This window comes from Microtus pennsylvanicus, chromosome 3 (genome assembly GCF_037038515.1).
Source record: "Microtus pennsylvanicus isolate mMicPen1 chromosome 3, mMicPen1.hap1, whole genome shotgun sequence".
Lineage (NCBI taxonomy): Eukaryota > Metazoa > Chordata > Mammalia > Rodentia > Cricetidae > Microtus > Microtus pennsylvanicus.
This window is the reverse complement of record NC_134581.1, coordinates 4,320,940-4,336,053: the sequence shown is the minus strand read 5'-3', so window position 1 is coordinate 4,336,053 and position 15,114 is coordinate 4,320,940. Positions and strand designations below refer to the sequence as shown.

General features: G+C 54.0%; 1 protein-coding gene across 3 annotated transcripts; it reads right to left on the bottom strand.

Annotated features, from left to right (window-relative positions):
- Window positions 1–1,020: 1,020 nt before the first annotated feature.
- On the bottom strand, window positions 1,021–10,500 carry Xirp1 (xin actin binding repeat containing 1). 3 transcript variants are annotated; one of them, XM_075964156.1, is made up of 3 exons: window positions 10,369–10,500; window positions 3,753–7,116; window positions 3,195–3,325 (listed from the first exon to the last, which is right to left on the bottom strand). In XM_075964156.1, exons 2-3 carry the CDS (start codon window positions 7,110–7,112, stop codon window positions 3,317–3,319), a joined length of 3,369 nt encoding a protein of 1,122 aa, XP_075820271.1. In that variant the 5' UTR covers window positions 7,113–7,116; window positions 10,369–10,500; the 3' UTR covers window positions 3,195–3,316. The 3 variants fall into 3 exon arrangements, with proteins under 3 accessions (XP_075820269.1, XP_075820270.1, XP_075820271.1); XM_075964154.1 differs by having other exon boundaries at window positions 1,021–7,116; XM_075964155.1 differs by having other exon boundaries at window positions 1,021–7,112.
- Window positions 10,501–15,114: the final 4,614 nt, after the last annotated feature.

The window sequence follows — 15,114 nt, the reverse complement described above, 5'->3', positions numbered from 1 at the left end:
GATGACCTTGAACTTCTGATCCCCTCCCCCCTCCACCTCCGGAGAGCTGAGATTCACTCTGAGTCCTGTTCTCTCAGATGGCTCTTCCTCATGGAGGCCCACACTTGCCACCTCTCTGAGGCTATTCTTTGTCATGGTCACATTGCCATGACTATGACTCATGTCTCCTGAGTGGAAAGACAGCTCAGTTCGGCTCACCACCCTCTGCCTGATGTCATCTTTCTTGTTTCTCCTTCTCCTCATGCGAAGCCGGTTTCCCAGATGCAGCACCCCGCTGGATCTTGCTGTCATCCTGGCCACCAACACTGCACCTGGCAGAGAAGGTTCAGTGGCTTTTGAAAGAAGGGGAAAGGTTTCACCGAATCATTGCATTTTCCAGTCGGGATCTGATTGCTCCCTTCCCAAGAACACTTCCCTGCTTGGCACACGGTACCCGCTGTGCGCCAAGAGCACAGGTGAACGAAAGAGGGCTGAGCAATTCTGGGCATGGGAGTTCTAGCATGAATGTTTCTACCTCCCCTTCCCCGGTTGTATGGAGCTTCTTTCCCATTCTGGGCCAGGATTTTAAGATTTTTTTCCTAGAATAACATCCAAGAGCATGTGGGTCGGCGGTGTGTGCGTATCTGTGGTATATGTGTGTGTGTGTGTGTGTGTGTGTGTGAGTGGTACGTGTTGGCAGTCTCTGTGTGTCTGTCCGTGATGTGCATAATGTGAGTTTGTGCAGCGTGTGGATATGAGTGTGTTTATGGAGTGTCAGTGACCGTGGAGTTCCCTTTGAGCCCTGTGCTACCTAGAGGCTGCCCTGCCCCCGCCCCCAGGCAGGGATAATGGAGTGTGGTGGACGGGTATGCAAGCAGGGATCACAGAACAGGAGAGTGGGCGGGGCCTCTCTGTTTCTTGCCCCATGCTGTGGAGAAATGCTGGCTGTCCAGTGTCAGTACTGCTAATGTTAGAACAGACACCTGATGATCATGACTGTTCCCCGTGGGGACGATGACTCACAATCTGTTACACACAGAGTAGAGAATCACCTTTGGGTTTATTTTGGAGTTATTTTTTTCCCGTTTGGGGTCCAGAGTGGGGGTGATGGGAGCAGAAAGGGCAGCGTATTTAGCTTCTAGGAACACGGTTGACTGCTAGCTCTTTCTGTGTGAACTTTGGACCGCTGGTGATAAAGAGGCAGGCTTCCAGGTTTTTCTGGAGCCTTCTGTCCAATCTCTAACAGAGACCAATGCCGCATCCAGTCCAGTTGGCCCTGGTCCTCACCAGGAATTAAGACAGTCAGATTTCATAATAAAAGAAATAAAGACTGACGATGGGGGTGCACAGTGGAGGGGTGTCTCTCCATCGCTAGACAATGAGGTGCAGACTCACAGGTGCGTGGGCAAGCTGGGCTAGTGTGGGGAGCATGTGCACACCTTCCGTCCTCCACAGGCATCTGGAGGCCCCGTTCACCCATCCAGCATTACTCTGTGGCGGGCTCCTTTACTTTCCTTGTCTCTTTTTCAAGAATTGGACCTGACATGGCAAACAGCCCTCATCGGCTCTCTGGAGAGCTCCTTTCTTCTTGATCCTTGCTCCACACACGTGCTGGACTCAGTCCTAGAGCTCTGGGGGAGGGACCCAGGGTGGGTGGGAGACAGAGGGGTTCACTGGGCAGTTGGCTGGATGTGGCTGCAGGGAACCCATGCTATCTCGGCTTCTGTCACATCCCTGTTGAACCTGGAGGGGCTGTGTAGGAACTGCCTCAGCAAGGGAGCAGCGTGAAGCCGGAGCTGTGGGCTGGGGTCCACCAGGGGCTCTGCCTGATGGGTGATGGTGGTGGAGGAAGTGAGGACTGTATTCCCAAACTGGTCCATCTCCTCATACTGCTCAGTCACTGTTCTTGTGGTTCCGAAGGACTTGGAGCTAGCTGGCCCAGTCTGCAATTCCAAGACATTCTTTTGCTGCCCTGTGGGCACAGAGCCCTTGATAACCATCCCGGGCTGGTCCTGGATATCTCTCTGGTAGAGCAGAGCTTGGCCTGTGTCCTGAGCTAGGTGTGTACTTTTCCCTGAGATACAATGGCTTCCCTGAGGGCTGGAAGCTTCCAGAAGTTTCTCTGTAGCTGATTGGATAGAGATGAGAGTTGGGGAGGAGGAACCCCTGCAGGAAGGTGACACTGGTTGGAGACCAGACTCTTCTCTTGGCGTCTTCAGCCTCATGGAGGGAAGGGTAGCCAATGCTGCCTGACCTCTGGCCTCTGTGTGATTTAAGATCTTGGCTTGACCTTGCTCCTGGGGATGACTCTCAACCTTGCCTTGATTTTTGACTACAGTTGGATCTTTGACCTGACTTGAGCCCATAGGTCTGTCTCTGCTGCTGGTGGAGACCCTGGCCTTGTGCATGCTAGGGTCTTCTGGTGTTCTCTGTGGATAGCTTCTTGTGTGAGCCTCAGACTGGAGGCTAGACATGGAGCTAAGAGCCTTGTGTACTGCTTCTTCAATGTCCTGCAGCCTGGCTAGGGTCTGTTCCTTCAGCTGGGCGACCTCTGCACTCACCCGAGTCAACTCCCCAAAGGCCTGCTCCACAGACACCTCAGTCTTGTGGGGTGCAGTGGGAACCTGAGGGGTATCCCCTCCTACTTGGGATACACCCTCAAAGAGCTTCCGCAGGGCCTGCACATCCACACTGTGGGTTGCTTCCTTCTCCAGGGCTTGCACTTGGGTTAGGAGGCCCTGGAGCTCTTGATGGCTGCCTTGTATAGTCTCTGGGCTCTCAGGGGTCCCCTGCTGGGAACAGTCCGTGTACTGCTCTTTTGGGGAGCTAAGGTCCTTTTGTGGTGGGGTGACATCATTGTTGAGAGTGTTCGCCTCCAGGGACTCAGGGCTCTGGGTGCTGCTGGGTACCTGACCCCTGCTTGGCCTGGAAGCCATGGTGCTGAGAAGTTGCTGATGTTTGGCTGGGGTCTGTCCCTTGGAGCATTCGGCTGGAGGTAGGCATTCTGGCTCTGCTGTTCTGGGAACTTTGGCTGTGTCAGGCTCACCTGGCTTGCGCTCTCGTCCTGCTTCTGAGACGCTGGAAGAGGCTGCTGAGGGCTTGGGTGGCCTCTGAGGTGGGTGGACTTGGCTTAGATGTGCAGGTTTGGGAGGCACTGGGGGTTTCTTTCTTGGAGACATGGTGCATTCCGGTTTGGAGCTTTTTGTCTCTGACCCCTCAGGGATTTTCTGGCCAGCAGGTCTGTTGTGAGTGTGAAGAAGGGGGTCCTGCAGGGGCTTGGAGGCCTGCTGGATGGAGTCCACATGCTGGTGGCCTTGAGCTGGGTGGTGAGGTTCTGTCACAGCAGCTGAGAGAGCAGGAGGGGGAGGAAGAGAGGCATTATGGGAGGCCAGGCTGGCACCTGCCGCCCCCGGTTTAGATGTCAGAGTGTGATGAGTTAGAGGGACAGTCTCCAGGGCGGTGTCGGCTGCTTGGAGGCCCTCGGGCCGGATTTGGGCCATCACCTTCCCCAGAGGTTCCCAGGCCCTTTGCCTATGTCCCCCAGGTTCATGATACCCTAACCTGGGGTTCTGACCTGGTTCTGCCTGGGCTGGGCCCAGACTGTGGGTGGAGAGTGCACTCTCCCCACCCCTTGGCTGGGGCTCTTTTTCAGAAAGCTGGACAGCCCCAGGTGGGTCAGAGGTCCGCACAGGGTGAGCAGTATAGATACCATCCTGTATGGTCACCCGCCCCCCAGGCAGCCCTTTGGGGACTACTTTGCTGTCCCCACTGACCTTTCTGGGGGCTGCTGGGATCCTGGTATCACTTCTGGCCACAGGCCCAATGTTGCCTTGGATCACTGTGGTGGCAGGAGTCGATGCTTGCAGAACATCTCGGTTAGGCATGGAGGTGACCGCGGGGTCCAAGCCCCGTGGATGTCTGTTCAGAACTTGCTGGTGCAGGTTTTGGGCCTCTGCAGTTGCCATCCGCAGGTTTTGCATGGCTTCCTGGAGATCTGGGGTCCCAGACCCTAGAGGGGAAGCTGCGGTTCCTTCTGGCCCTCCTAAGGCTGCTTTTACTGTCTGCCCCGGGCTGATATCTGCTTGCTTTCTTGCTTCCTGCAACGGGACCTGAGCTACCACTTTTCCAACTGCTCGAGGTGGAGGTGTGCAGGGTGCGGCCCCTGAAACTCTCCGGTGTCCCATCTCCATGGTAGAGTCTAATGGGGCGACCTGTATGATGCTCTCAGCCGGGGGAAACCTCTGGGACTCCTCCCTGCCTGGTGTAGAACTTGGGTCTGTTGGTGGCTCCCACCGCAGACTGTGAAGGCCCGTCAGGTCTCCTTTTTCTATGCAGCTGGCCAGCAGCTGCACACTGCTTCTTTCGGGGGCCCTGCTGGTTAGCTGGGGCTGGAGGGAGTAAGCGGTCAGGGACACTAGGCCCTGCCCCGTCTCTTGCATCACCAGCCCCGTCTTTGCCACAGAGACTCCAAGGCCACAAGCCAGCAGCTGTTGGAGCTCAGGGTCCATGTCTTCAATATTCCCAGTGTCACCTGGCCCTGGAAGCTTGAGTGGATGGAGCTGGAGCTGGCCAGCCATGTCCTCCTGAACCAGCAGCCCCTGCTGGTCCACATCTGCCCTGCGCAGCACTTGGCGTAAGATCCTGGGGAGCTCACCGCAGACCAGCTCCTCCTTCCGTATGTAGGGGCGCCCCTGCCCTGGGCTTGGGAGCACATACCTGGCGAGGCAGAGCTCCCCTGGCCCCCGGGCTTCCATGAGGATGCCTCCATGGTGCAGGATGCCAGGAGTGGCGTGCAGAGTCCGGAGGGTTCTCTCAGCCGCTGTCTCCTGCCTCTCTGGTGTCCCACGATCTGCAGAGCCTTTAGGCTGTTCTTCCTGGAGGTTGTCCCCTCTGAGGCTCTCGGCTGCCAGGGAGCCCATGGGGCAGTTCTCAAACAGCCAGGTGAATTTGTGCACAGAGCCTGTGGGGATGGACTCAGGGCTTCTCCTGGCCTCCTGTGTCTCCATCTTGCCGGCCTCCAGTGCCTGGAAAATCTCTTTCTGCCGCGATACCTGCCCTGAAGGAATCTCCACCCGGCTGCTATACCTTACAGGCCTTCTGCCACAGGGCTGGCCTGATGCCTGCAGAGATTCAGTCTCAAAGACGTGTCTGTCTGTCTGCCTGTCTCTAGCCCGGACCTGGCTGGTTTGCAGGTGCTGCTCCCCAGAGCCTTCTCCCTGGTTCAGAGATTGGGTCCCAAACATCCAGGTGCATGACTGTGCCTCGGCCTTGCTCACGGGGTCTGTGACCTCAGATTCTTGCTTCTCTGCCAGCTCGCTCATGGGGTAGGTCTCGAACAGCCAGCGGATGGTCTGCACGTCACCTTTTCGGGGGGGCTCAGAAGGGGCTTCCGGACCCTCCCCATCCTCCTCCTGTCGTTTCTGTCGCTCTTGTTGGTGGATCATCTCCAGTGGCTGTGTCTCAAAGAGCCACCGCCTGGTTCCGACATCCCCAGCCACCACATCCTGCCGAGTGATGCCTCGGACGACATCAATGGTGCTGGGACTCCGGCCCAGCTGGTCCAGGGGCTGCGTCTCGAACATCCACTTGTAGCCCTGAACATCGCCTCTAACTACCTGCTCTCTGCTGACGGAAGTTAGGGCGTGGAGCTGTCCCCTGCTGTCCTGCATGGCATAGATGGGGGAATCTGTGCCCTGTTTGGCAGAATCAGCTGCTTGTGCTCGGTTTATATTTCCACAGGCTAAAGGCTCACCCTGACCGATGCTGTCTAGGGGAAGGGTCTCAAAAAGATTCTTGAAGGTTTTCACGTCCCCCTTCAACCCATCACTCTGGGGGGCACCCTGAGACAGAGGCAATTCTGAAGTGCCATCACTAGACAGACAGGCGGTCGTTAGCTCCTCACCCTTCTGGTGACCCACCCGTTGTAGATGGCCCACTTGGACCTGGTCTCTAAGAGCATCCAGGGGTTTGGTCTCAAACAGCCAGAGTGTAGAGCGGACATCACCAGGGATCACCTCCTCCTTGGGTGGAGCCTCTGCCCCAGCGTCTCCTTCCCCCTTCAGAGTATCCAGAGCACAGGTCTCAAACAGACGTCGCTGCTGCTGAACATCTGGACCAGGAGGGACGAGATCTGGAGATGGCTGGAAGTCCTTCTCGTCCACCAGGATTTCGCGGATGGCATCCAGAGGCTGAGTCTCAAAGATCCAACGAGTCGCACTGACATCCGGAAGGGCTCCCTCCTCAAGGGAGATCCCCCGAATCACCCGCACCTGGCTGGGATCCTGGTTGAAGGCATCTAGAGGTCGGGTCTCAAAGAGCCAACGAGCTGACCTCACTGCGTTGCTTTGAATCTCCTCCCGACAGGCAGCCTTGACTTCATGGATGGCGCCCTCTGCGTCCTGGATGGCACACAGAGGTTCCGTCTGAAACAGCTTCACTGTCTTCTTCACGTCACCCTTCAGCTCCTGAATCTCTGAGCGCAGCTCCAAGGGGCTCCCTTCCTGGATAGAGGGGCGGGACCCGAGCCGGTCCAGAGGACGAGTCTCAAAGAGCTTTCTGGTACCCTGTACGTCTCCACTGGCTGCAGGCTCCTTCGCGGCGGCCTCTGCCGCCTCCTCCCTGACTGTCAGTGCGTCCAGCGGCTTGGTCTCAAACAGCTGTCTGGCAGCTTGAACATCTCCTCCAGATGGCCGGGACCCAGCTGGCTCCTGCTCTGGGGTGCTGGCAAAGGAACCTTCCTCAAACTTCCGAGAGGTGGCCTGAACGTTGCCACCTGACACAGGTTCCTTGGCGGCTGGCCTCTCGTGGTCACCAATGGCATCCAGTCGCCAGTTCTCAAAGATCCAGCGCATGCATTGAACATCACCCTCGGTGGGCTCCTCTGAGCCCAGCACCTCGGCCAGGTCCTCGGCCACAGCTTCCTCGAGGTTCTTTCGAAGCTCAGGGTGAATGTGCTTGTAGAGACGGCGGAGCTCGCTGGCTTGGCGCTGTTGCTGGAACCTGGAGAAGGATTCCTTGGGTGGAGGCAGCGGCAGACCCTCAAGGGCTGGGGGAGGAGGAAGGGAGAGGTCCTCTTTTCGGGTCCTTATTTGGACGGTTGGTGCAGGAGCCAACTGTGTCTGGGCGTGAGCCATCTTTCTGGAAAAAAGGGGAATGGGTGAGTGGAGTGAGGGCCAGTTCCTGGGATGAATGGCAGGAGAAAGACCGAGGGACCGTGTGGAGCCCACTAAGGGGCTCCTCCCACATCTCTAGCTAGCCAACCTGAGGCTCACTCTGCCACTTGCCTGGCTGGTGTATCCATCCATCACTGTGAGCCCCTGCTTCCCAGTCTCATCTGGGTTGCTGGGATCAGGTAGGACACAGATGGCCCTGTGGACCACTGGAGGGATCAGGATCTCCAGTGGGAAAACTGGATAAGTCATCTACATCTCCCTCTGTCAAAATCATTTATCCCTGGGAGACTCACAAGTGGGCGCTCCTATATTAGAGAAGCCTAAATGGAGACTTATTTCCTATGGGGGTGAAATTCCCTCTCTGAACACCAGAGGGCGGAATTAGCACGTTGACCAGAAACCTTTCCCCAACCTCCACTTCTTGGCTCTCAGCTCACTCCAACCTTTCCCAGGACCCTGGGTCCACAGCCCTTGCTGGTGAAATAGAGGACCAAGGAGGAGAAACCGCTCATGCTTATGCAGAGCCAACATTTGAATTCTAGGTTAGGGTTTTTCTTTTTTATAGACAGGGTCCCAAGTAGCCCTGACGTGCCTCAAACTTGCTGCACAGCTGAGGATGACCTTGAACTTCCAACCCTCCTGTTGTCACCTTCCAAGCAATGCAATTACTGGAATGTGCCACCACTCTAGGCGCTGGGTATTGGCTCCAGGGTTTCGTGTATGCACGAGCAAGCATTCTACCAATGGAGCCACATCCCCAGTTGGGAGCTAATGGTATTTTCTGTCCTTTGCTCCCCACAACTCTTTGCCGTTAAGGATAAGAAACACCGTGCCCAGAGTGAGATCCTGTAGAATGAGCTGTGGGCAGTGCTGAGTTGGAAGAGTAGCCCCAAGAAATAAGGGGGCTGGGTATGTGGGGCTCATTGGCCATGGGGCCCCTCTAGTCCTCAGCAGGCAACCCTAAGAGACTTGGGGGGGTGACATATCCAGGGTCTGTGTGTGGTAGAAGATTGTGGGATTAAGATCACTTCTGCCAAAACAGCTCTGGACATGGGAGCGCTATCCCTGGCTCACAGAGAGCCCTTCCCTGTTGTACACATGCAAGCATATTTCAGAGTCTCTAGGGCAGGGCCTCCAGCCAGAATCTGGATCCTGACCCCTCCCGTGCCCCAACCAGCTTTCACCAAGGCTGGCGTACCTCTCCCCCACTCTCCTCACTCCTCAGTGACCTCACACCCCTCCAATCATCTTCTGGTCTGTTTCATGTATGTCCAGTCTGTCCTGTGACAGGTGTTATGACAGTCCCCAGAGGCCATTAGGGAAAGAATGTGGACTATGTGCCATCCTGACCCCCTGCCCCGCCCTGCACTTGGCACTAAATATAGCTGAGGTCCATGCCTCAGCCAGACACCATGGCTCTCAGAGGGAGGTTCCAGCTCCGCCAGGGAGACCTGGTGTACCCATGTCCCATGTCATCTCCTTGCATACTTTGTACTCCTAGGAGACTCTGCCTTCTGCTTCCTGTGAAGTTTCAAGATATCTGGCCTAGAGGCCAAACTGGAGGATCCCCACCTCTCAGAGATCTGAGTGTGTGGGCTGAAGGAGGAATATCGGTGACCGACAAGAGACATGATATCCTCCTGACCTCCTATCCCAGAGGGAGAAGAGGGTGGGCTGCCTGCCTCAGTCCCTTCCTGGCCTGTCCACCATGGGTATCAGAGCCCTGAGGAGGTGAGGTCTGACACTTCCTGCCTGTCCCCTAAGCAAAACCTCTGGGTGGTCCCTCTTGTCTCTGAGCTCTGATAAGGAGACCACACACAGACCCGTGCTATAGCTGATCACCATGAGGGTGGCCCGAGCTGACATCCTATACCGATCACCAGCCACACCCAACCCCAATTCCCAGGAACCTCCAGTGTCCTTGCTAGGGTCACAGAGGCCAAAGAGGTCAGACTGAAGGGTCCTCAGAGGCCTGTCATTAGGGAAACAGAGGCCCAGCGAGGGGCAGGAGCTGTCCTTGGAGGCTCCGTGAGGGGTGGGAAAGACCGAGGCGAGTTTCCTGGCTCCTGGTCATCCTATCTCCACTCTTGCCTGGCCTGAGACTCCTACAGACACATGTTTGGGGCCAATTTCAGGAAATAGTAAGTTTCACAAACTGTCTGTGCATAGGTCTCCTACGCCGAGACAGTTACTCAGAACCACCCACTACTTGGGACCTCTTCCACCCCGTACGCCCCTTTGGCACCAGCCCGCTCTGGATGTCTACCCTGGGTAGTTCCAGACCTGAACTTCTGTGCTGAGCTGCCCTACACTTGCTTTGGGGGTTTTCCCACGGGGCAAGACTATGGCCTACGACAATGTTGTCGTACCCAGGCTCCCTCACAAGGGAAGTTGCTCACAGGCTAGCCTGGGCACGAAATCGCTGGGGTCATATATGCCAAGATTGTCACCAACAATACTGGGCACTGGGCTCTCCCTAGGCCGTGTTCTGGCTTTCTTGCTATTCCTGGTCTCTTACCTTCCCAGCTTTCCTTTGTCTCTGGACTGGCCTCAGGCCCTGAAGCAATGGTAGCTCCATATTTGCAATTTTATTTATTTATTTATTTTGAGACAGGCTCTCATCTAGTCCAGGGTGGTCTCAACCTCTGTAAGTGACTGAGGATGACCTTGAACTTCAGACCCTCCTGCCTCTGCCCCTGAGACAGATTAAAGTACTTCACCAACTAAGCTATATCCCAGGCTGCATTTTAAAACTCAAACTCCAGGGCCAGCGAGATGGGTTGGTGTCAAGGTACCTCCTGCTATTCCAAGGACCCGAGTTCCATTCCTGGGACCCACACACATGGTGAAACAGAGAAACAATGTGCTCTGATGACTGACTACACCTTCACCACGGCACACAGACCCACTCACACACAAACAAAAAGTAACTTTAAAAAAATCTGAACTCCAGGTGACCACTTGAAACTCCGGATTATGCTAGATCAGAGAGAACCTGCTTCTTGGGCCAGCCTGTGGTAACCACAACAGCTGTTGAACACAGACAAGCGCTTGCTACCTTCTAGAGAAAAATCTTGCTGGATTTTCTCTCTTGGCGCCTGCCCTATACACCTGTGCCCACACGCCTCTCAACATCCTTCAGCTAGGCTCACTCCTGACACCCAGGCTGCACGATCCAGGGGGCCACAGCCTAGAAAGTTGGGGTGAGGGTACTCACCGAGGGTCTGGCCTGGAGTCGGGAGCTTTTGGGTGTCTGGCAGGTGCAGCCTTGGAGTCTGTAGTCCTGCGTTCTAGGGCCTTACTCAGCTCTGTTCTGTTCTTGGGTCCCACGCCTTCTCTCCACTTTGGCTCTGGATCTCTGTTCTCTGCCAGCCAGGCAGCTGCCTTTATCTGGCTGGCCGGGGGTGGGGGGGTGGGGGCAGGGAGAGGCTATGTTCGGAGTATTAAGTGGTCCAGTTATTTTTAGGGCTTGTGGAAGTCAGTTTTCCATCCCGGGGAATCAGTTACAAGGCGTTTGGACTGAGGAGGGGTAGGATGGAGGGGGGGTTCCATTCATGCCCAGTCGGGGTGCCCCGAGGATGGGGTGGGTGACTCAGTCGGGGATGGAGACTTCCAGACTATTTTGAGGGGATGAATAAGAGGGACACTTGACATTGGGTTTCCCTGTTCTCTCATCCTGTATGTTCCTCTCTATGCTATTGTTGCAACTGTGCCCAGAGCCTGGTGGCTCCCTAAAGACAGGACCAGGCCCTTCACCATCTGCCTCTACCAGAGACATCTTTGAGCGAAAGGTCCAGGTCTTCATCTCTGATTCTCTCTGTGTAGAGAGAAAGCTGGGCTGGCCCCTGTCTGTTCTTGCCCTAGCTCCACAGCCCACGTCTGCAAAGCCATGAGGAAAGTCAACCTGAGCAGACTTCTGAAGGTAGAGGCTTTTGATTTACTAAAAAATCTCTAGGCTAGTTCTATGATGTCCCTGCCCAGTGACCTGGGTCCATGGCTGCTTCTGGACTCTTCGCTCTGACTCAGGGCCCAGACTCTCTGGGAATGGCCGGGAGGACCGACACATGGAAGCTGACTATGGGGTTATTTCTGATCCTGGAGTCACCATCTTCGTGGTCACAGATGGGGTGGCAGACATCACACCTGCCTCCTCCTCAGTTACCCTGGCAAGTGTCATCACTGATGCTGGCACACAGGCCCGTGTGGAGGATGCCAGGGAAGAAGAGGCTTTTGTCCCAGGTGGGAAGAGTGCATTCTGTCTTCCTGATGAAATCCAAGTTTCTTCAGATGCCAGGGGCGATGATAGGTACTGCAAACCTTTTCCATAGAATCGCTGTCTCTCTCCTCCCTCGATGACCCCACCCCAATAATCCTGGTTGTCCTGGGAGGAATGGAAGTGGCAGAGCCACCTCACAAGACGTCCCGGAGGAAGCAGGACCATCTACAGCCAGAAGCGACTACCTCCCTGGGTGATTGTGAGATTCTGAGCACTGAATGAACTGTCACAGGGAAAGGTCTGTGGGGAGTCCATGTAGTGTGTCATAAAACTGCCTGGTTTACGTGCATAAGAAAAGCACAGGTTGGCCGTGATGGCTCAGTTGGCGAAGGCGCTTGCCACCGAGACCTGACTGAGTTCAATCCCAGGGGACCCACATGGTAGAGAGAGCCAACTTCTACAAGTTGTCGTCCTGTGATCTCCAAGTGCAACATATTCTCTTGAAAGCAAACAAATGAGATGTCATTAAGCTGGGTGTGGTGGCTCACACCTTACCCCAGTACACAGCAGGCAGGGGCAGTGTGGCTCTGAGTTTGAGGCTGGCCTGGTCTAGAGGCTGCCATGGCTACATAGGAAAATACTATCTCCCCTTTTACACCCCCCCAAAGTAATCAAAAAGAGGGGAGAAAGGCATGCAGGCAAACTTGCTTTCACGTTGTCGAGCATGCTAGCTATAGTGAGACATTCTCCAGCTCCTGTCACTGAAGCAATGGAAAGTTCTCCCCACATGTACCACAAGAAACACGCTGTTGTCTAAACCGTCCAGGAATTCCAACACTCAAGTAGAACCAAGAGGAGGTTTAATTTTGCTTGTTTTTCCGTTTGTTTGGTCGGTTTGGTTTGGTTTTGGTTTTTTGATACAGGGTATCTCTGTGTAGACCTGGCTGTCCTGGAACTTGCTCTGTAGACCAGGCTGGCCTCAAACTCAGAGATCTACCTGCCTCTGTCTCATGAGTGCTGGGATTAAAGGTGTGCGCCACCACTGCCCAGTTGGGTGGTAAGTGTTTTAAAGTTTATTTTTATTTCTTTGTGTGTCTGTGTGAGTGAGTGCAGTACCCAGAAGAGGTCCTCAGGTCCCCTGGGGTTACACAGATGCTATACAAAGTGGCTCTAAGTAGTTCAGACAAGGGTGAGGTCACCTGTGATGCCCGTGCCCCCTTCACTCAGGAGCTCTTGAGGCCAAGTCTGTGCTAGATGACTTTTTATTTGTTTGTTTATTTATTTATTTTTGTTTTTTTTTTTGAGACGGTTTCTCTGTAGCTTTGGAGCCTGTCCTGGAACTAGCTCTTGTAGACCAGGCTGGCCTCGAGCTCACAGAGATCCGCCTGCCTCTGCCTCTCGAGTGCTGGGATTAAAGGCATACGCCACCACCACCCAGCTTATTTTATTTTTTTAAAGATTTATTTATTTAATATGACTGCTCTATCTGCATGTACATCTTTATGCCAGAAGAGGGCATCAGAGGACATCATTAGAGATGGTTGTGAGCCACCTAGTGGTTGCATTGAACTCAAGACTTCTGGAAAGAGCAGCTGAGTGCTCTTAACCGCTGAGCCATTTCTCCATTTTCCCCCTCCCTACAACTGACTTTAATGAGACAAAGTACATGCTGTCATGCATTTGGGCTTGAGGCTGGGAGGCTGACCATGTGTTTGTTAATGGCTTCCAGGAAAGCCAAGCCACACCGTTAAAGGGCTTTAGCACAGGGTAGAGCACAGGGCAAGAGAAAAATACTTTCTAGCTACCCAGTGCCTCCTCTGTAGCCTGATGCTACATGTCCCCAACCTTTCCTCCAGGCAGGGCCTGTTCATACCAGTATTGAGCAGAAGGGGGTTCCCAGCCTCCCTCCACACCAAGATGAACTCAGTTTGAGTAGGGTGTAGTGGATTAAGGCCCAATTAGGAGACACTGCCTGGGTTTGACTCCCACCTCTGACACCAGCTGTGTGACCTTGCAGGATTTCTTTTTTTCTTTTTAAATTTAAAAGATCACATTAATTTATTATTGTGTGGGGGTTGTGGCAGCGTGTGATCCAGGGCACATGTGGAGGTCAGAGGTCAGCTTGTTGGAGTTCATTCTCTTCTTCAGCCTGGGAACCAAGTTAGGCTTGGCCGCAAGCAATTTTAGCTCCTGGGGTGCTTTGAATAGGCCTTCATAGAGATTCACATGTTTGAAGGCTTGGTCCATAGGGAGAGGCATTATGGGAGGTGGGGCCTTGTTGGAGGATGTGTGTTACTGTGCGGGTGGGCTTTGAGGCCTCAGAAGCTCAAGTCTTGCTGGTGTGGCTCTTCCTGCTGCCTGCAGATCCAGATGTAGAACTCTCAGCTCCTTCTCCAGCACCATGTCTACCGGCATACTGCCATGCTTCCTGCCATGATGATAATGGACTAAGTCTCTGAAACTGTGAGCCAGCCCCTGTAAACAGACGTTTCCCATCCTAAACACCCCATCCCAAATAACCGACCCAGAGGCTGAATATTGTTTGGTTGAAAGCGTCACCCCAGCCCCCTGGTGTCTATACATGTTTAGTGGAAAGTTCCAAGACCCCTCCCCTGAGAGTGGCCGCAGTCCAGACTCCACCTCCAAGAAAGCCCGCCAAATAGTGACCCCTTCCCACGGAAGGTCAAGACCACTCCCATAGGCTATTTAAACTGCCCCCCAGAGAACGAACATGGGGTCACCCCTTTTCCTCTCCATGTTTTTCCCGGGAGGCCGCCCAGGAGCCTTGGCATCCATTAAACCTGGACTTCTTTTAATTTGGTCTGATTTGGTTTGATTTGGATTATTGCATCTGCAGAGGTTTGTCAGGCTGGAAAAAGCCTTAATAGCTGGATGTTCCACCGAGATGGGCTGTTTTTCCCACTGGCCCAGGGCTACATGTTGGAAAACGCTCTTCTTGTCCGTGCTCTCCACCAGGCTAAGATTGGCTTCGTCTGGGTGAGTCCCTTTTCGAGTACCTGCCTCTAGGGTCCAGGGCCCATACATTTGTCAGGTAGTCTGCTGAAGTCACAGTCCGTGCCAGATTCCCAGCCTCACTAAGCAGTGAGGCAGTCCTCACTGAGGTGGGATTTTGTGGGGTGGACACAGCTGCCCATGCAAATCTCACAGCCCTCTGTGTTTTGACTCAAGAGTCTTATCACAGTGGATGCACTGTGGTAGGTATTGACATAGACTTGTAAAAATGGACACTTGCAATTTGAGGCCTGATCTCTGAACGCCATTGGGCTGCCTTCTACAAAAATCCTTTTAAATTGGGTCTAACACCCAACGTAAAACAAACAAGGCTCCATGTGCCCATGGTTCCTGGATGCTGTGCTCCCACTTCCCAGCTCCCCTTCCCTCTTCTCTAGCTGTTTGCTGTCTGTCTCACACTGGATCTGTTTTCCCCCTGTCCTTCCACTCTAAAACTGTATAGGTGTTCGTTCTTATGTTTCTGTTCCTTTTTGCAGCATCTGCTAATCCAGTCCTTAATGGGACCACCTATATGCTTCCTGGCCTCTGCCGCCTGGATCTTTAAGTTGGTCAGCTAACACAGGTTCCTAAAAAAAGCTTTATTTGTCTGTTAAAATAATGTGGCCACGCTATGCTTTTATGTCTATGTGTGTATGTATGTTTGTTTCCATAATATGCCTGTCTTATTTCTCTGTGTACATGTGTGCGTGTTTTAAGATCTGTGAAACTTATAAC

What these genes read in the sequence shown, in the direction of transcription:
- Xirp1 (XM_075964154.1), bottom strand. Translation starts at nt 7,112, where the DNA reads ATGGCTCACGCCCAGACACAGTTGGCTCCTGCACCAACCGTCCAAATA.